This window comes from Eupeodes corollae, chromosome 2 (assembly GCF_945859685.1).
Source record: "Eupeodes corollae chromosome 2, idEupCoro1.1, whole genome shotgun sequence".
Taxonomy (NCBI): Eukaryota; Metazoa; Arthropoda; class Insecta; order Diptera; family Syrphidae; genus Eupeodes; species Eupeodes corollae.
Window position 1 is genome coordinate 140,163,614 of NC_079148.1, and position 20,635 is coordinate 140,184,248.

Here is a 20,635-nt window from a genome sequence, read left to right on the forward strand (position 1 = left end):
ACCGAACACTGATTTTGGTAATAAAATTCAATGATTTGCAAGCGTTGCTCGTTAGTAAGTCTATTCATGATGAAATGGCAAAGCATTCTGAGCATCTTTCTCTTTGACACCATGTCTGAATCCCGCGTGATCTGTCAAATACTAATGCATGAAAATCCTAACCTCAAAAAAATCACCTTTTATTTCTATTTTCTGTAAGGCTGTCAGAAACTTAGATACATTTTTGTACTGCGCTTTTAGTGTAGGGGAAAAATATTAAAGATATCTATTGCGTTAGACAAACGTTGAAAAGGATTGTATTATTTTTGGGACACCATTGAAAATGTTCTTGGATGTCCAAAAATAAATGCAATTATTTGATTTTCCACAATTGTATTTTATGTAAAGTAACCATACAAATATCAAAATAAGCAAACTTGGGTTAGTTTGGGACAGTACAAGCTGTGTAATGGTATTGTACTGTCCCAAAAAAACACAATGTTTAAAGTTCAAAATAGTGTATGTTATGTAAAGTATCTATAAAGATATAGAAAAATTGCGTTGTTTTTGGAACAACACAAACGATTTAAGATATTGTATTAATATTTTTGGGACAGCATACAAATTTAAATTGGATGTCAAAAAAATTAATTAATTTTTCATTTTTCCTTTACTATATTTTGTGTAAACTACAATTATCAATATATCGTCGGTAAAAAAAATTAAAAAGTTTTAGGGCACTCTCAGACCTTACAAAGAATGTCCTAAAGTTAACTGAAGCTTTAAATTTGTAACCATTTTTCTGTAAGTAATAAATATTTTTCCAATAGGTAAAGGTTAAATTTTGACAGCTCGTGGGGCTTTATTATTTCTTTTACTTTCTGTCAAAACATATTCTTTTAACTGTCACTAAAGACAATTTTAGTGTAGATTGTGTAACCTTCTCAGATCACATGCCATTAAATTGTTCCATAAAATCTCCAGTAATAGCAGAAAATACCAACCAAAGAGGTATCTCTAGAATAAAATGGTATGACCAAAGAGGGGTTGCTTATAAAAATAAACTCGAGTCACTTAAACCCTCCATCATAATACCAGCAGTATCAATTGAAGAAAGCTGTATTTATGAAGCAAACGGAGCTCCCATGCAACAAAATGTTAAGTTTGCGCGAAAAAACCTTGGTTTGATTTAGCTTGTTTACGGTCAAGCGAAATGCTCTTAAACACCTCAAATCCTTCAGAAAAGGAAACATGTCGTAGAATTGTATGTAAAACTAAAAAACAAGCTTATTTCGTTAGCCTAACTAGGAGTCTTAAATGTGTTCATTCAGAATTTAAAATGCATTTCGAAAGATTACTCTCGCAACTAAACGATTCAGATAGTATCTCATACGCTCTTCCTCAGCGACATGTTATAGAGTTAGATACAGAAGTTATTATTTAAGAAATTCCATTGTATGCCCACTATTCAAAAAGGAGATTCAAATGTTGTGTCAATCTTTAGAGGACTTTCATTTCTCGATACGCTCTATAAGCTGTTTCCTACAGTTTTTTTGAACAGACTGTCAGCTTGGTTAGAAAAAAACAACATCATCAATGAATTTCAAGCTGCATATGGGACCAATATAATCTTTCATGCATAATTCAGCTTCAACTCTGCCAAAAAAAACTATACGATTTTTTCATCGATCCTAAGGCTGCTTTTGATAGCATTGACAGGAATGCTCTTATTTATAAGCTGTCGACTCTGGGAATATCTTCGAAGATACTGGCTACTTTAAAGTCGCTTTATAAGGAACTACAGCAGCTTTTTGAAATGGATCGACTGGTTGTTTGTCAGACTTCTTCCCCACGAAGAAAGGTGTTCGTCAAGGATGTGTGCTAAGCTCTCTTCTCTTCGTTCTATTTTTAAATAATCTTCATGCGAAACTTCCAATCGGCATTGTTTAAGAGGATCTTCAAATTAACCCTCTTATATGCGGACGGTATTGTACTGTTGTCAGATAATACTTCCGATTTGCAACAGCTAATTGAAGTTTTTTAAACTTACTGCGGAAACAGTAATATTTCGAAATGGTGGAAGAAGAGCAGCATGCGAAAAATGGTTTTACAATAATTCAGAAATAAAGGTGTCTATTCAATACAAATATTTTGGCGTAGTGTTTAATTACAACATGTCTTCGAAGGAGCATCTAACAAACAGGATGGGAGGATCTAAAAATCCCATCAATCCCATCCAGCACTCAACTAAGTTCAAAATATACAATGCCGCCTCAAAAGCTATTATGTTGTACTGTGCTCAAGTTTGGGGATACCGCGAATACAACCAAATCGAAAATTGCAGCGTTTTTAATGAAAAGATGCTTCGTACTGCATACTCCTAACTATGCCCTAAAAGGGAGCGTTTATTTTGGGACATCGTTAAATTAGTTCTGTGACTGATTAAAATGACTTTTCAATTAAAAATTCAATTTCTTGCATTCCTGTCTCTATTTTTTAAGGTTACGTACTTTCCTGCACAAGTTATTTAAAATATAACCAAGTTTTCAATTTTGGGACACCCTTTACTATCGAAACAGCTTTTTTTAAGAATCTGTCTAAACGCAAATTAACTGCAGAAAAAACTTTGTAATCTCTTAAAAGGTACACAAAAAACGTCACCTTACCGTTTTATTGACAGCTTAATTCCAAAGACTAACAACCTCATCAATTATTCTGTCTTCAAATTAGAAAACCTCCACATCTTCGACTTAATGATTTTAAATCAACTAAAAAAACTTAAATAAATCAAGACAATCTATAAATAAATAATCCTGTCTTCAAAAATACAAAGTGAATATAAATTGTGTGGCTATTAAATGGTCTAAACTTTTCAATAAGCTCTTCACCTTTCAATATTCAGACTATAGGAACCTAGTGTATTGCCAATTTATATATGTATGTAGTGTAGGTAAGGCCTAAGCATCTGCGACAAAATGTCATGTCCTTTGAAAATGAATTATGTACATTGCCTTTTTAGGCGTTGGCGTTGTTGGTGTTTGTCTAATTTAATTTAAGACCATCTAAATCACTTCACTGGAAATGTTTGAAAATAAAAGATGTCTTCGCACCCTTGTCAATGCCAATAAGGTACACCGCATCAACAAATATTTTTGTTCAAAAGAACTTACCATGGCACATATAATTAATTTTACCATCTGTTGACCTTCAATTCAAAAGAATTATTATTTTGGTCAGAAGGATTTTGTCAAAACAAAACCTCTTTCCATCATTCAAACGCACCACAGTTGAAAAGAAAGGCTTAAAAATGTTTCACCCACTGAACTTAAATTTGTGTAACAATTGACCTCCTACATTTGACCTTCTCTCTTCATTGTATAGTTTTTTTTTTGGAAATTTTGTATGTTTTTAAAAATGTCAAAGATAGACAAAAAGGATTCAAGCGAAAATTTCAAATCAGATGTTGAGATGTTGTATTTTTGTTCTATTGAAATTCGCATTCATATAAAAACCGATGCGAGAGTCCTTAAAATATCCTTCTTTTTCAGTGAACTATAAAACATCTGTGCATATTCTGAAACAGGTTGCGTATCTTTCTTTTCAAGGATCCTGTATCATCGCACCGTTGCGTTTGCTAAAGTTTCCCATGTACAGTGTACACCTACATTCCTGCCTACACTTGTATGGTGCCGATGACTTTTTAATGGAATTAACCCCTTTTGTGTTTCAAAAACATTTTTTTTTTAATTTTTTGTTTTTGTTGGAGCTAGGAATGAATATGTAAATAAATATGTACATTATACATCATGTAGAAAGTATGCATGAATTTACTCTGAGGTTCCAAGCTCTAAGAAGAAAATATATCGATTTCTTTTCCTTTCACTGTGCACATACGATGAGTATTATGCTTTTTCTGGTTCAAGAATTTTCTAAAAATGGTATTCAATATTTTAAACCGATAAATTCTTTCAATAGATACCTTTAATAGAACGCAACATCCTTCTTTATGCCTTGTACGCTTCTTAACCATGAGTGGATTTATTATTCAAAAATTAACATAAAAAGGCCCAATTTTTTGATATTGAAACTAATTGCTATTATAAAAAGGCAACATATGATGGATCCAAGTGTCACTTTCTGCACGATGGTAGGTTGTCAGATGATTTTGAAATCCGTAGCGGAGTCAGCCAGAGCTGTATTCTGTCGTCAATATTGTTTTTGTTGATGATAAGCGATTTACTGCGTGCAGCTTTGTTCAAAGCACTTGGATTACGCGGATGATGTTTGCTTACTCTCTCAGAGGATCATGGATATCCATCAAATAACAACAAATGTGGAGAGAGAAGTGGAAGTCGTGGGGCTGAAAATTAATTCCGGCAGAACCAAAATGATCAGTCTCGTAACCCGGTGGAAAAAATGGAGAAATTTCAATACCTTGAAAATATCGTCTCCATCGAAGGCGGAGCCGAACAAGACGCCATCTGTCGCATCGGTAGAGCAAAAGCAGCGTTCGGTATGCTGTCGAAAATTTGGAATAATAATTCTATTCTTTAAGAACAAAGCTACCACTGTTTCGCACAAATGCCGAATCTGTGCAGCACCTGGAAGGTTACTTAAGCCATTACAAAAATGATGCAAACCTTCGTGAATAGATGTTTTCACAACATTCTAAGGATTTTCTGGCCTAATCGAATATCCAATGAGGTCCTTCATAGAAGGACATACCTGGAACCTATAGACTCTGTTATACTAAGTCGTAAGTTGGAAGGGATTGCGCATACGCTTCAAAAAGGTAATGACTGCATTACACAAGAAGGAAAAGTGCTGAACGATCAAGAAGCACATGGCGCAGGACTTTCGAGGTGGATTCAGACACCTGGAAGGTGCTAAAACACATCTCCAGAAACAGCAGACGAGTAGAGGCCCTAATTTCCTTGAGATGTTCCCGATGGTTCCGGACTTAACAGGTCTGAGAACCAAGTAAGTACTCCAAATAAATTAGTTTTAACAAATTCATAAAATTATAATGATGCTTACTTGAGATATTTAGAAGCTTTGTGGCAAGTATTGCATTAGTAAAAGATTTCGAAACCGAGATTTGAATCAAACATGACGCACAAATTTAAGAGTAATCAAAAAAAGTGGGTCGGTCTGTCTATCCGTGCCAATACAGAACAAACAATTAAGGCGATTGAGTTCAAACTTGGAAATAAAGGTCTTAAGCAGTTTTGCTTTTAGCGGGTTTTTCATTTTCTTAAAAACAATTCAACATAGTCTCCATAGTTTAAATCTCACGATATTGATATAAGTAGAGACGTTCATTTAACATTTTTAATACTTCCTTAAAAGTAGTCTTCATTTTGGATAGAAAAACAAGACATTAAGGGGAGTGAAAATGTGTCAATTAAATTTTTTGCAAATTTCTCGAAAGCAATAAGTTAATTTAAAAAATACTGCACATCATAGTTCATTTCAAAAAGATTATAACAGTATCGAAAAAAATGTCCAAGTCTAAATTTCAAACTTGGCTTTTTGATGGCAGAAAAGTTGACAAACATTGGTTCGGCGATTTCTTCTATTGGATCGATTGAGTTTAAGCTTAAACTAAAGTTGTATGTAGATTCATGTTCGCAGTTTAAATAATTTTTCTAAGACAGAAAATAACGATAATCCTTATAGAATTTTTTTATTAAAAAATCTAAAATTTTAATTTTCTTAAAAACTTTTACAAAAATGTTTGTAAAATTTGTTATGTCAATCTTTTTATCAGCTATATACTGCCCACCAAGGTGCTCTCCGACAGAAGATGCAAAACACACCCATTGGGGTTCAAGACTTATATCAAAAAAAGGCAAAATACTTTTCCAAGCAGGCCGTAAATACAATTGCGAATTCTATTCCTCCAGGTCACCAACTTACTGGCCTTCCGATACTTACAAAATATCAGACCTTATCGACTTTTTCGTAGCTAAAGGAATCAAAAGAAATCACATTAGTGTCGAAAGTAATTATGACCTGTCATCAGATCATACTCCAGTGATTCTATCACTAAGTGAATCGGAAGTACTAAAAAAAGTAATCCAAAGCTTGTAAATAAGAAATCAAACTGGAGTGATTTTGGAGAAAGGCTTTTAAGTTTTATAAATTTAAGATCCCCCATGGATACAATCCAGCAAATGGACCATGAAGTGGAAAAATGTATTGCTGATGTGCAACAGGCCGCTGAAGAAAGTACTCCAACATTTTTTAATAGAAGACAAAATTAAATAAAATATTTTTTTAGAGATAAGATAGTTGATAATAGAGAAAAGAAGAGCTTGAAGAAAATGGAAAAATACCAGGTTTCAAGATGATAAAACAACGTTTAACCGTATAAGCAACAATCTTAAAAAACAAATTTACAAATTCAAAAATGATTCACTGAGTACATTTCTAAGGAATTTAACGACTGATGCTTCAACCGATTTTTCGCTATGAAAAGCAGCCAAGCGCCTGAAAAGACCGCAGTTACAAAACTCGCCCTTGAAATCTGAAGATGGGAAATGGATCGGTAACCCGAAAGAAAAAGCTTACCTTTTCGCTGAACATTCCACGATAGACCAAGTTCATAGAATATCGGATGTAATAGAAAAAGCATTAGAAGAAGAGCTATTTTCTTAGATGTTGCTCAAGCTTTTGACAAGGTTTGGCATGAGGGACTTGAGTACAAACTGAAAAGGGATCTTCCCAGGCAGTACTTTGAAATATTAAAATCATACATCTCAGACCGATTGTTTATAGTAAGGTACGATCAAGAATACTCTGAATTGAAGAAAATAGAAGCCGGTGTACCACAAGGAAGTGTCCTAGGTCCTACCCTGTATTTACTATACACAAGGGATATTCCAGTTGGTAATCACACCATAATGGCTACTTTTGCAGATGATACCGCAATTTTGGTACCCGACAAATGTGTCTCTAAGGCAGCAGTAAAACAACAAAATGCCGTCGACACAGTGAGAGCTTGGACCGAAAAATGGCGTATCAAACTCAATGAAACAAAATCTTCACATATAAACTTTACAAATAAAAAGATACACAATATTCCAACATTCATTAATAATCAAGCTGTACCTTACACCAATACGGCCAAATACCTTGGAATGACTTTGGATGCAAAGCTTAAGTGGAAAGAGCACATCAAGAAGAATAGAGAAGAACTAAACTTGGAATATAGAAAAATGTACTGGTTACTTGGTAACAACTCTGATTTATCAATCCAAAACAAAATAATGCTGTATAATGAACTACTAAAGCCTGGTTGGACCTATAGAATTCAATTATGGGGCTCTACAAAGAAAAAATACCGAAATCATCCAAAAATTCCAAAACAAAGTCCTTCGTGGAATAGTGAATGCACCTTGGAACATAAGAAATACCGATCTACATCGTGACAGAAGTTGTTAAAAAATGACTGCAAAAGTCATACTAATTCTGAAATGGAGTCCGTCTTGAATATAAGAAACAATGTTCGGAGATTAAGAAGAACCAAGCCTCATGAGCTTATTGTCTAAAAAAACATGTTAAGGTATTAAAAGTTTAAGCTTCACCCAAAGTGATTCTATAAAGTTAAGAAACAAAAATCTGTAGTCGATCCTTCAAAATTGGTCCTGATGAAGAGATGGTTTTAGTGGTTAAGAGTCTAACCCTACTTGGTGTCGAAAACTGCCAAGTGTCTTTTGAAGATTTCGTCCTGTCAAAAAAAAATCTTTTTCTTCAAAATTCAACATTTCCAAAACGGAACAAAATTTTTTAATGAAATAAATAATTTTATGAGTAGATACTAAACTAACCTATATACCAAAAATATTTTTAAAACAAATTGAATTTTATATAAAAAAAAACTTCTAAAAAATTTTAAAAAAATATAACAAATTAAGATAAACTTATCTTGCCGACTACTTGGATACAGGAGAAGAAAACGGTTCATTTTATTTTATAAAGGGTCCGCCAAATAATTTTTTTTAATGCTATACAAAAAAAACTATCGTATATTTTCCTAAATTTCTTTTTTTATTTAAAAATACAATCCTTCCGGTTATTAATCGAAAATAATTTTATTAAAATTGCTTGTCTACGTAACACTTATTTTTTACGGCACCTCACGAATAATAGTCCAACGGTTTCAAATTGTAGCTCCAAGGTGGCCAAACGGCTCTGCGGCTGATAGTGCGATCTCGAAAAACAGGGCTCAAAACATCCAGTGTAGTTTCGGCTGTGTGGCACGTAGCGCCGGCCGTCCTGTTGAAACCAAATGTTACCAATATCCTTCTCTTCAATTTTTGTAAACAAAACTTCGTTCAACATGATAACGATCGCCATTGACTGTAACGGCCACTCCTTGCTCATTTTCAGATAAAAATGGCCCAATTATGCTTCTGTACCAAAATCCGCACAAAACAGTGAATCGTTTTGTCTTTGTCGGCTATTGTATGCGTTGGGGTTTTCTGTGCGCCCAATGCGACAATTTTTCATACCCGCCAAGATCAAAATGAGCTTCATCTTAAAAGATGATTTTTTTTTGAAAAAATCTTCATCTTCTCTAAGTCGATCGCAGGCAATATTTCCCAGCGTTGTTCAAGTGTATGCACAACCATATTCCTTCAGCGGAAGATTGAAACTAATTATCTGTCAAATCAGACATAAGCTAAGTGTTACCATTCACCAAATAAGCACTAGTTGAAAAAAAAACTTTAGATGGCGGACCCTTTATAAAGTCTCTGAACACTTTAACATGTAATCTTACAAAATTAGTTACATATTCACTTTGCAAAAAATTGCATTAATTTATCTTAGTCATCTTATTTTGGACCGGACCAAAAATTCAAACGTTAGTGAAACTGGGTCATGTATACTTTTTCAATGTTCTCGAAAACTTAAGGTTTTTAAAACAAAGGTGGATTTTCCTCATCTTATTTCACACACAAAAATTATATTACTTCTTTTTCAATTGGTAACAAATTTTGAGAAAAACGGTCTCAAAATATCTGGGCTTAGCGCATTTAGTCAAAAAATTAATAAAATCTTTTTTTGGGTGGGAACATTTTTTGAATTTTTGTTTGTCTGGAAAAATATTTCTTAAAAAATTACTCAATCTCGATGCCTGCCGTTCTGAATTCAACATAAAATTCCTTTTTTTCAGTCTTCCAATTTTTTCACTCAAACTTCTACCATTTCAACATATTTAACCAATCTTCAAGAATAAGAATAGCTCAGAAAATGGGCGGATACAACGCCCCTTATATTAAAAACTGCGTATTTTGTTTGTTTGTTATTTCTTTTTTTTTTAATATCAGAAAGTGCTTTGAAATTATCATATTTTGTCAGCTGATGAATCAATCAGCCAGTTCTGTGGCGATGTTTGAAGAGCTTTTATCAGAAGCCACTTATGACGATTAGGTGAAAAAGGTGCATGTGTTAGACTGATTCAAAAAACAACTAAAGTGTCTTTGATTTTCAATGTAACTTGATTAGAAATTAATTAAATAATACTGCTTTTAAATTTAATAGATTTGAACTGAACGCAATTGATGATATGAGATTTATGACTACTCTAAAATGAATTGACAGCTGTCATTTTTAAGTTCATTTCAATGGAACATTATATGCAGTGAACATACATGAATAACTTGGCAAATAAAGTTAATTTGAACATTCCGACTGCATTGAAAGTAAAGTGGATGGGGTTGTTAATTATAAGTGTTGGCAGTCATTGCAAACATTTCATAATTTTCCAGCATCACTCACCTAAAAGTGACAGCTGTCAAATAATTTCAAAATTGCATCATTAATAGCAAACAATTAAAATTTAGCACGCTAGCATCGTGACTCTATTTAACTTCATTGATTTCTTCTACTTTCAAATTGAGAGTATGCAAGGCAAATATAAACAAAGGCCTTAACCCTTTCCAAACACTCTTTAGGCCTTCACTGAACTTTAACCAAATAAGAACCTAAATTTTTCAAATACAAAGCGTGACATGAATTTCTACCATATTTACGGGTATCTAGCTCCAGAGAAGAAAAAAGTTCCCACCCGAGCATACAAACATCGCCATTGATCGAATGGAAGCCTGCCAACAAACCCTTAAGAAAAAGTGTGTGTTTTTTTTTTGTTCGTGCAAAGGACTCACCTTCCATTCCGAATGCTTTTGAGATGCTTAACAATTCATGGTTTAAGGTTGGGTGCTGTCATAGTAAAGACCATATTTGCCAATGGGTATCCTTTTTCTTTTTGCAGAACAAAATCTTCAATTTAATAAACAACAAACTGAAGGACTACGAAAAAAATACAAGCTACATGAATTCAAAAGGCTAAAATATATTTTGTGCAACAAAATTTTACCTCTGTACATAAGTTCAAAATAAATTTATAAAATTTAAGCCTAACCCGCTTATTTTAATATCCCCGATATACTATAGGTGAAACTTGTTATTTCCTTTTTTGCCATAAAAGGATTAGGGGATGCGGTGGCTGATGGCACACACATAGTTAGTACCTAGAGTTGTGAAAGAATCCCCCCAACGGATTTAATATAAACTAATTGCCTGATAGAAAATTTCATAACGCATAACTTTCAGTGCCGTAATTGTATGCGTAGTTTAATTTCAAAGGAGACTTTTCGTGTACACCTTACAAGAAGGATACAAAGGTAAGGTATATTGTATTTGACTGCTGATGCTAAACGTGATATCGCATTTATAGAAGAGCCCACCCCTAGATAAACACTCTGAATCACTTGATTAGTGCTTTGTTTTTTGAAAATTTGTTTCGTTTATCATTCAAGAAGAAAGTTTAGGTTGAAAATTTGCATATTTACTTATAATTTTGTCCGAATTTCTTGTCCTCATTTTTGAAAGTTTTGAATACTTTTTTGAGACAATTTGATTTGAGTGATCTTGAATAGGAAACAAATTTTGGATTTTTGATTTTAGAAGAGTGGAAATTTTTCATACTTAAAACCCAATTTCAAGAAACGAATCTCTGGAAAAATTAGAAAAGTGACACACAATCCATTACAAGTCCTAGTATTTTGAAAATTGTCTTACTGTTTAGTTGGACTTAGAATCGTTATGATTGAAATTAAAAAAAAAAAACTTTGACAAAATTTAGTTTCAGTAACTCTGATTTAGAAATACTTTTACAATTTAAATTATGCATGTGCAAAATTAATTTTGTACGATCGAATGATTTAAGGCGTTAAGGTCTTTCCTGAAAAAAAAGAGCTTTGCTTTAATTTTAATCTTTTTTTTCAAAAGTTTGCAATATGAAGGGCGTACAAATTAGAAGTTACGATTTTGTGCACTGCCGCTATAATTATGAATGGTTTTAAATAAAATCCAGGAACAAGTTAAGCGGTTGGTTGGTTGGTTGGATATTTAATTTAATTTTCTATTTTTAGAAAATAGGACCTATAATAATTTTTAAAAATTCTGAAACATGGATAGGGAGATGTTTTTTTTTAAGTTAAAGTCTAAAGACTAAGTCTTTCATTCTAAACACGTTTTTATTCACATTTTATTAAAATGTATGATGTCAAGAAAAAACTAATCTGTGCAGTATTTTGTATTTTTAAAAGAAAAATTCTAGGCCAATTTTTTAGACAAGCTTTATTATTATTCGATTCGTTAGTAGAGGGACACCGCAAGGTGGTGGTCGATCCTCTCTCCTCTAGAACCTAGTGGTGAATGAAATCCTAACTAGTCTGGATGCGGAGGGTTTCAGAGTGATAGCCTATGCGGACGACGTTGCAATAGCAGTTTCAGGAAAGCATCTTAATATCCTAAAAGAACTCTTACAAAAGGGCTTGGACAGACTAATACTTTGGCTGATCGGTGTGGTCTTATTTTATGCTATTGGTAATAAATGGGACTTAGAACCCAAAATCGCGAATTGGCTACACACATCGGTAATCTGAGCGATTTTAACGTACGGTGTGGTGGTATGGTGGACTGCTTTAGAGAAAGGTATAAACAGGGATAAGTTAAATAAAGTCCAACGTACAGCCTGCCTATGCATAAGCGAATCGCTTCGCACGACCCCGTCTGTGGCACTGGATACCTTGCTCTACCTTACACCTCTTGACATATTTAGCAAACAAATAGCTGCAAGCTCTGCTATTCGCCTCAATGCTTCGTTGCAGTGGACTAAGAACAACATTGGCCACTCCGTAATTCTAAGGTACTTAGAATCAATTCCAAAGCAAACAGACTACACCATCCCCCAACTACAATTCGACAGATTTCTATACATACCAGATCTTTTTGAGAGGATAGGACATTCTTGGAGGATGAGTCAATCCATTTTTACACATATGGGTCAAAAACTAAAGAAAATGTTGGTGGAGGTGTGTACTCTGAACGACTGAAATTAAGTCTCTCATTCCGCCTTCCCAATCATTGTAGCGTGTTCCAGGCGGAACTTTTGGCGATTAAGGAAGTCTTGTCTTGGCTCAAAGAAAACGTGATATCAACATCTGATATCCGTATTTTCTTAGATCGCCAGGCCGCTATCAAATCTCTGGACTCTGTCTCTACAAACTGTCGATCATCTCTAATGGAAAAGGCGCATTAGTTTTATATTCACCGATGCTAGGTGCCGGGCCATAGAGACATTCCAGGTAACTGTAAGGCAGATGAACTCGCCAGGAACGGTACAGTACAGCCCATCCTACCACGTTTGGCAAGTACTATCATACCAATCGCTACTTGTAAATTGTTGCTAATGCAAGACGCTGCGAGGAGGGCAGGCACCAGGTGGAGCAACATGACCACGTGTCAAGCAACAAAAAACATCTGGCCAACACTGGATTTAAAACGTTCAAGGTGCTTGCTCTCTCTAAGCAGATCGCATATAAGCTCGATAATAGGTGTCATAACCGGACACTGTCTAATAGGAAAGCACGCCACGAGACTAGGCGTATTCTCAAATGACTTTTGCAGAAGCTGTATGGACGAGGAAGAGGAAGAAACGGTTCTTCATCTTCTCTGCACATGCCCTGCTCTAGCTCGAAAACGCAAGAATTACCTAGGAGAATTCTTCTTTAACGATCTAAACGATCTAGATCATATCAGCATAATCAGCCTCTCACGTTTCGTAAGGGACTCAAGCTGGTTCCATTGAGCTTAGGAGGAAGCCTCAATATTCATGTGGTATCACAATGGGCCATTAAACTGGCCTAAGTGTGTCCGTTTCCATCTGGGACTGACACTATAACCTAACCTTTATTATTATTTTGTAAAATTATTATTATTATTTTGTAAATTATTTTTTAAAAATCCGAAACAAACCAGGAACAACCTGCAACAACTTTCAATAGTAGGTAAATAAAAAAATGTCATAAAATATCGCAGCCATCCATTTTTAAATTCCTCTGCCAATCGCAGCAATACAATAACCAAATTAAACGTCAAAATGACATCTATTTGAAAATCATCATTGCTGTAAGACTGCTTTTCTTCTGAATTTTTTGGTTGTCATATTTTTCCACCATTGTTTTTAATTCAAATTGAAGGTCTCACTCCTCCATCTGCCTTTAAATATCAGATTTTGCTCAACTAATTTCATCTCATGAAATTTAACTTTGTTGTTCTAAACGAAAAAAGTAATGAAACTTTGGAGCTCTAAATGCTAAGAACACAAAGAAAACACAGTTTTAAGTTTGACAGTTGAGACTCTGTTCAGGTGCAAAAAAGAGAAATGCCTGATGTGAACACTACCTTGAATTAAAGTGGCTGCGTTCAATCTCAGACAGATAGGGTATCCGGATACCTTTTTGTTAGTGTTTTACCTGTAAAATAACAGCTGATCAAAAACAGCTGAGATGTCAAAAAAGGAATCCAACGGTATCCAAGAATTTCTAGGGTATGTAGGCATCGGACAGGACAGCTGATTTAACACATGTTTGAATTTCAAGAAAATTGAAAATTGATTTCAGCTTTTTGTAATTGTTGGTAAACAAAAAGGTATAAACTGTTAGTTGAAGTTGTATTTAAGGATAGTTTGTACATAATAGACGATGAAGAAACTATTTGCCTCCGAATTTTAGAAGGTAATTGTTTCGACAATGCATTAAAATGAATTATAAAAAAATATAATATAAAAAAAAAACCTATTGTGAATTATTATTAAATGGTATAAAATTAAAATAGCCCGCCCTATCGGCCATATTAATAATAAAATCTAAATTGAAAAGAAAAAGAAGAAAAAGAAACTGAAACAATACCAAAATAAAACGTTCATTCTACCAAGTAACCTCAACTGAACCACGTCTTTCATTTTTAATCGAAAATTTGCTAAAGTTTAATTTCTTTCGAAACTTTAAAAAGTAAATTTTAAGCTCAAAATAGAGCTAGTTTGTTAAAAACATTACAAATTTTCAGTAATAGTCCTCGTTTCTGCTAGAAAAGTTTTCTGTTAAACTTAAACCGTTTAAAACCGGAAATTTCGCAAGTAAATTACTAAGCGTATAGAATTCTAATTGAGCTAAGAGAAAATTAAACAACTAGGAAACTTAAATTTGTACCTGCTTTTTGTAAACAGCTGCAAGTTGTTTTAATTTTTTTGACAGCTATCTCAATACAGCTATCCAACTCGTTCAACAAGATGTCTAAAAATCCACCTATCCCAGAATCCCTTTCCAACACGAGATTGAACGCAGCCAATTACGTTTGAAAATATCTATGAAAAAGCTGTCACTTTGACGTTCAGTTTGACTGATTTCTTGCTATCAAATTGTTTGTTCTTTTTTTTTGTAAAGTAATGAAACACATTTTTGGGCTCATGTTTGCTTTAGTTTAAGAAGAAAATTATGTTCTCGAAATTTTGTCAGCTTTTTTACTACCAAACAAATCAGAATTGGCTAAATTTGGAATTTTGAACACAAGTCTTCTGTTTTTTTTAAACTCATTTAAGCATCAATTTATTTGACCGCAGTGTAGTTTACTTTTCTACTTGTAACGATTCTATCCTCTACGGGAGCCTATCTACATAAAAGGTTTTCCCTCTTTTTTTTAAATCTAATACGTGTCACATTTAGGTTTTTTTCGCTTTTCCTTATAGGCAGAAGTAACCTCAAAAAAGGGGAAGAAAAATACATTTTCGGGATTATTTTCCTATATGTATAGAATATATTGTAAAATGTTAACCTCCATTTTATTGACATGTCGTAAAATTTTTCGAAACTGATTTTGACTTTATTGTTTTTTTTTCTAACTTCTGACGGGTTCGGGTTATGTTGTGTGTCACGTCACGATACTGTAATCCAAAATTTTGGTCTATCCCTTGTTTTTTATTATTACACATGTTGACAGAAGGTAATTTTAGATATTGAACCTATGAACATTAATTTAGGATAATCATGTTTGATATTTGGAAATTCCTAATTATTTATTTAACATAAGTATAATTTGAGTTTATTAATAGACTTTTGACACCACTCTTTTTAGATCTGGTATTTATGTAGATTTATTTTTGAAGTAGGTTTCGTTTATACCTTAACCCAATAAGATGATTGTAGATCATAAGTATTGGAATACCAACTATCAAGGAGTCACTATATTAATGATTCTTTAAAAGTCTCGTTGGAATTATATATTTCTTCAGACAACCATTTTAAAAATAAGGTTAATGGACGCTCATCAAGTTTCAATTAATGTCTATACTCGTAGTTCAAAAGATATCAAAGGGTTTTTTTAAATTTCGGCAATCAATCTTCTACCCTTATAAAAGTGACTTGTCATCAATTAATGCTTGTTACAAAACACTTTTGAACTCATTTCTCCATTGAATCCCTTTAATTAATGTTTGGTACGCTTTATACTTTGAAAAACGAACTAAATACATATTTATTTGCTTTAAAAAATAAAGAAGAAAACCCTTAAATGAAATTACAGACTATAAAAATAAAATATTTACGATTACCTTTTATATAATGTAATATACCTTATTTCAAAGAGGGTTGTTAGTATTTTGTTTTATTTGTTTTTTTTTTTTGTGTTTTTTGAAAAGACGACGCAGCTTTTAAGCATCCACTTAGCTTAGATGACAGAAGACAACTTTTTGGTATAAAATGTAATCAATTTACTCGTAAACATTTTTAAAATTCAATTTTATTACATTTTAATGCGCTGCTCGTTTTTTTTGTTTATTTTTCATTTCTTTGCTTTGTTGGAAAACTTTTCTGCAATTCCAAAATATTTTGTCTGTCCTTAGTATTTATAGTCAATTGAGACTTTTGTAGCAGCTCTTAAAAATATGTTATTGTATTTTTTTTTTTATTTGAAAAAAAATTAGCTCTTTTTAAATTTGTTTTAGTTTCTTTTAGTGCATCATCAATTTATTTATTTACCCTTTTTTCAAGTTCTTTTTTTTTTGGAATTCTGGGTATGGATGCATATAAGAAATACGTATAGCTATAGAGTTTTTACTCAAGTCAAGGATGGCTGAAGAACGATTTTTAAATGAGTTCTACGTTAAGGTCATTAATTACAGCAGTAATTATCCAATTTTCGAACATTTTTGAAACTCAATTGAGTTGGTTTTACTTAAAGTTGAAATAAATGATGAGGTGTAAGAAAATTTAAGGTGCACATTCAAGTCGCATGAACTTGACGTGAGTTAGCAAGTTGAAACCACTCTTTGAAAAATGTATACAAAAATGGTATTCCAATGCGATGTAGATTGAGCAAAGTTCTTAAATCCATCCACAAACAAAAGACTACTAAATGGATTAAGTTGTCCTGAACTGGAATCAGCTTAAAACAATTCTATCATATCAAGCTTTAAAATATGCCTCTTTAAAAATGTTAAGAATAATCAAAAAACGGTGTTTGTAAGGCTACAACATATTTCTTATCAATAAACTGTGTTATGATTTTGAAAAAATGTATGACTCTAAGTATATGAAATTTTTAGAAACCTTTTATTTAATGTTTTTAATGGATTTCGAAATAATGCTTTTAAGTTAATCTGTGTGCTATTTTTTATTTTAACCATCTTCTCAAATTTTTGAATTATGTTTATACCTTTTAAATTTCAAAAACTTGATGTGATAACCTCGTTCAAACCATGGATTCGTTGCAGAAACAAAAATTTCTTTCAAACCGCTTGGCCCCTTATTTAAAACACTGTAGAAACATAAATGGTTTAGGGTTTTTTTTAAGATTTATGTAGGAAAGAAGTTGAATCTAACGACTTATAACCTGAATATTGATGATAGGGATTATGTATTGAGAAAACTTTTAAACATTTAATGGAAACAAAAAACTGGTTTCGCGTGAAGCTCAAAAAGAATAATGTATGTGGTTATTCGAAGCTAAAAAAGTACTACATGTTTGAAAAAATGAGACTTTATAGATGTTGAAAATTATTGAACTAGTTGGTATTTACCTTTATATTTTGATCTATTACATTTAAATTTCTATTCTATTAATATTTCTAAGCTTTCTTATCTAAGCTTTTCTCTTATATAAAGTAATGCTTTTAATATTACATTCATTCGCAATTGTACTTTCAAATTAGAATTATCTTAAAGTGAATTAAAGACAAGTTTGTTTAAATCTCGGCCTTCCTCTTTTTTGAAGAACATTTTATTAGATTTTATCACATGGTGCCGAAACCCGGGAAGGTGAACAGAGATTAGCAAAATTAATAAAGAATTCTTTTTTTTGTAACGTAAAAGTACGACGCGTTTCAATTTAACTAGTTAAATATGGAGTTATCTGCACGATCTGCGTATAGAGGTCAGGTAACAAAAATTGTGAAAAATGCTACGGATTTTTTCGACAATGAAAGCTCTCAACTCAATTCAACAAATGACCTGGATACCATTGAGGAAGAAATTGTTCAATTTGTCCAGCGACTGACGTTAGCCCATGAAAGTCTCAATGCTGTTAACAAAGATGTGCAAACTAAAGGTCTTCTCAAGACAGATGAACTAGACAGGGAATTTGAAAGGGTCAGCGAATATGAAGACTCGGCAATAGGTGTTCTTTCTCGTCTAAATTCTCGTCTCCAGAAAGTCAGAAACAAGCTTAACCCACCCACAAATAATACATCAAGATCGCCTCTCAACAATTCATCATCTCATAATAATAATTCTAATTATTCCGTTAAACTTCCCAAATTGCAGCTTAAAAAATTCGATGGCAATTATCATGAGTGGTTATCGTTTTGGGAGCAGTTCCGAACGGCTGTTCACGAAAACGGAAATTTAACATCATCCGATAAATTTAGTTATTTGGAATCTGTGTTAACTGGCAGCGCAAAAAATGTCATCGGTGGATTTACAGCTTCAGGTATGTGTTATGAAGCCGCTATCTCTCTCCTACAAGAACAATTTGGTGACGTAGAACGTTTGGTGGATAAAAATATGCAGCAATTACTTTCCCTTCGCTCCGTCCACCAAAGAACAGATGCAGCTAGCCTTCGCAATTTATATAATTCTATAACATCATGTTGTCGCACACTAACAGCTTTGCAAATACCTACCCATCATTACCACGTCATGCTGAAAACAATATTGCTTCGTTGCTTGCCTTCAGAACTGCGAGTGGATTATTATAGAGTAGAGGAAAGAGATGAACAAGAACATGCTACTGAAACAAAAGAAGATGATGACTCGAGTTCCACAACCTCTTTGCAAATTGGAGATAAGCAAGTGAAAGACATAATGCGTTTTCTGAAAAGAGAGGTTGAATCTTTGGAAAGAAGTATTGTTGTCTCATCCCTAAATTCTTCTTCGAAGAATGACCTCGGTTGGCACAGCGAAAACATCGACCACTCTTTCTTAAAATATCTCGCTTCTCCGTTATTGATAAAGAACCGTCACAATTTTTGGTTAAATGCTTTTCTGACGAACAGAATGCACACATGTTTTTCCCATTCAATGACACTAAGCTCGATGCAGTTGTGTGAGACGAAGAAGAATGTCTGTTGTTCGAAGAAGAATGTCTGTTGTTCGAAGAAGAATTTAGGGATGAGACAACAATACTTCTTTCCAAAGATTTAACCTCTCTTTTCAGAAAACGGTCAACGTTACCAAGCTTCTCTACCATGGAAGCATCCGGATGTTGTAGTTAAAAGCAACAAGGCACAAGCATTAACGAGACTGAAGTCACTTCGCACTCGGTTGTCCAGACATCCCGAACAATACCAACAATATGATGCAGGTATACAACAACTTCTTCAAGACGGTGTAGCTGAACCGATTCCACCTCCAAACGATGGCGATTTGCGTCGTGTCATCTACTTACCTCATCGCCCAGTGTATAAAGCTGAAAGTACAACTACAAAGATACGGATCGTGTTCGATGCCTCAGCACGGAGTGAATTCTCGCCCTCGTTAAACGATCTTCTTCACGTTGGAGCTAATCTACTTCCCGATGTTTTAAAGATCCTTTTGAACTTTCGCCTTGGACGTTATGGGATCGTGGCCGATGTAGAGAAGGCCTTTCTTCAAATCGAGCTCAACAAGAAGGACCGTGACAGCCACAGGTTTTTATGGTACAACACTGAAGAGGGAATCGCCGAATATCGGATGACGAGAGTTACTTTTGGCGTGAATTGCAGCCCTTTCTTGCTGACAGCAACCTTGCGATTTCATCTGAAAAACGAGATCCAGTTTCAGCCTACATGCAACATTTTGATGAACAGTTTTTACATGGACGATTTCGCTGCAAGCTGTAATACTGAAGAAGAAGGTAAGCGCATTGGTGAGGAAGCTGTGTTGGTGATGAGAAACGCAAGCATGAATCTCAGGAAGTGGAACTCTAATAGTGAGCTAGTTCGTAACGCTCTTTGCCCAGGTGAGTCCACTATTAAACAAAAAGTACTAGGACTATCGTGGTATGTTGGAAGCGATGAAATTGCCGTGCCGTTAGATTCGTTACAAAATTTGCTGACATGCATTTTAGTTAAGGGCACGAAACGAAACGTTCTACAAGCAATTGCTAGAATCTACGACCCTCTTGGCATGCTTGGACCTGTAGTGGTGAGACTTAAAATTCTATTTCAATGCATCTGGCGAGCAAAACTGTCTTGGGACGAGGCTCTTACTCCAGATCTTATGCTTCTTTGGGAAGATTGTGTAAAAAATTTACATCAGTTAAAAGATTTTGCTATTCCACGGGCAGTTATTTATTTTTCACATTTTAACAAAATAAATATTCACATCTTTGCAGATGCTAGCATGAAGGCGTATGGAACTGTTGCTTTCATTAAAATCGTTGGCGATGATGGTGAAGAGAGTGTTGCTTTCCTTTGTGCAAAAAATCGAGTTGCACCGCTCAAAATAGATGGAATAAAAGAACTGTCCCTTCCAAAGTTGGAACTAACGGCAGCATTGTTAGCAGCTCGACTGTGTGCTTACTTAAAACAGTCTCTTAAAGTTATGATACACAAGTTTTTCCTCTGGACCGATTCCAGAATTGCGCTTGGATGGATTCAGGGTGATGCTAATCTATGGAAGCCGTACGTGCAGAGCCGAGTCACTGAAATCCGTCATTTAACGTCAGTAGCAGACTGGAGGCACTGCAAAGGAAAGGAGAACCCCGCCGATCTTCTCACCCGAGGAGTCACCGCTTACTGAATTCATCTGTATGGGCGCATGGACCAACC

General features: G+C 34.1%; 2 protein-coding genes across 2 annotated transcripts in view; one reads left to right on the forward strand and one right to left on the reverse strand.

Annotated features, from left to right (window-relative positions):
* Window positions 1-20,635, reverse strand: part of LOC129944381 (GTP-binding protein Rhes) — a 251,412-nt gene that overhangs the window by 201,919 nt on the left and 28,858 nt on the right. The gene's annotated exons all lie outside the window — the stretch shown is intronic.
* On the forward strand, window positions 17,730-20,606 carry LOC129945266 (uncharacterized). The gene is made up of 3 exons (XM_056054925.1): window positions 17,730-18,729; window positions 19,042-19,824; window positions 20,200-20,606. Exons 1-3 carry the CDS (start codon window positions 17,730-17,732, stop codon window positions 20,604-20,606), a joined length of 2,190 nt encoding a protein of 729 aa, XP_055910900.1.

What these genes read in the sequence shown, in the direction of transcription:
- LOC129945266 (XM_056054925.1), top strand. Translation starts at nt 17,730, where the DNA reads ATGGAGTTATCTGCACGATCTGCGTATAGAGGTCAGGTAACAAAAATT. An exon ending in GGTTGAATCTTTGGAAAGAA is followed by an intron (nt 18,730 to 19,041) that starts GTATTGTTGTCT and finishes CTCTCTTTTCAG; the next exon opens with AAAACGGTCAACGTTACCAA. An exon ending in TCGTAACGCTCTTTGCCCAG is followed by an intron (nt 19,825 to 20,199) that starts GTGAGTCCACTA and finishes ACATCTTTGCAG; the next exon opens with ATGCTAGCATGAAGGCGTAT.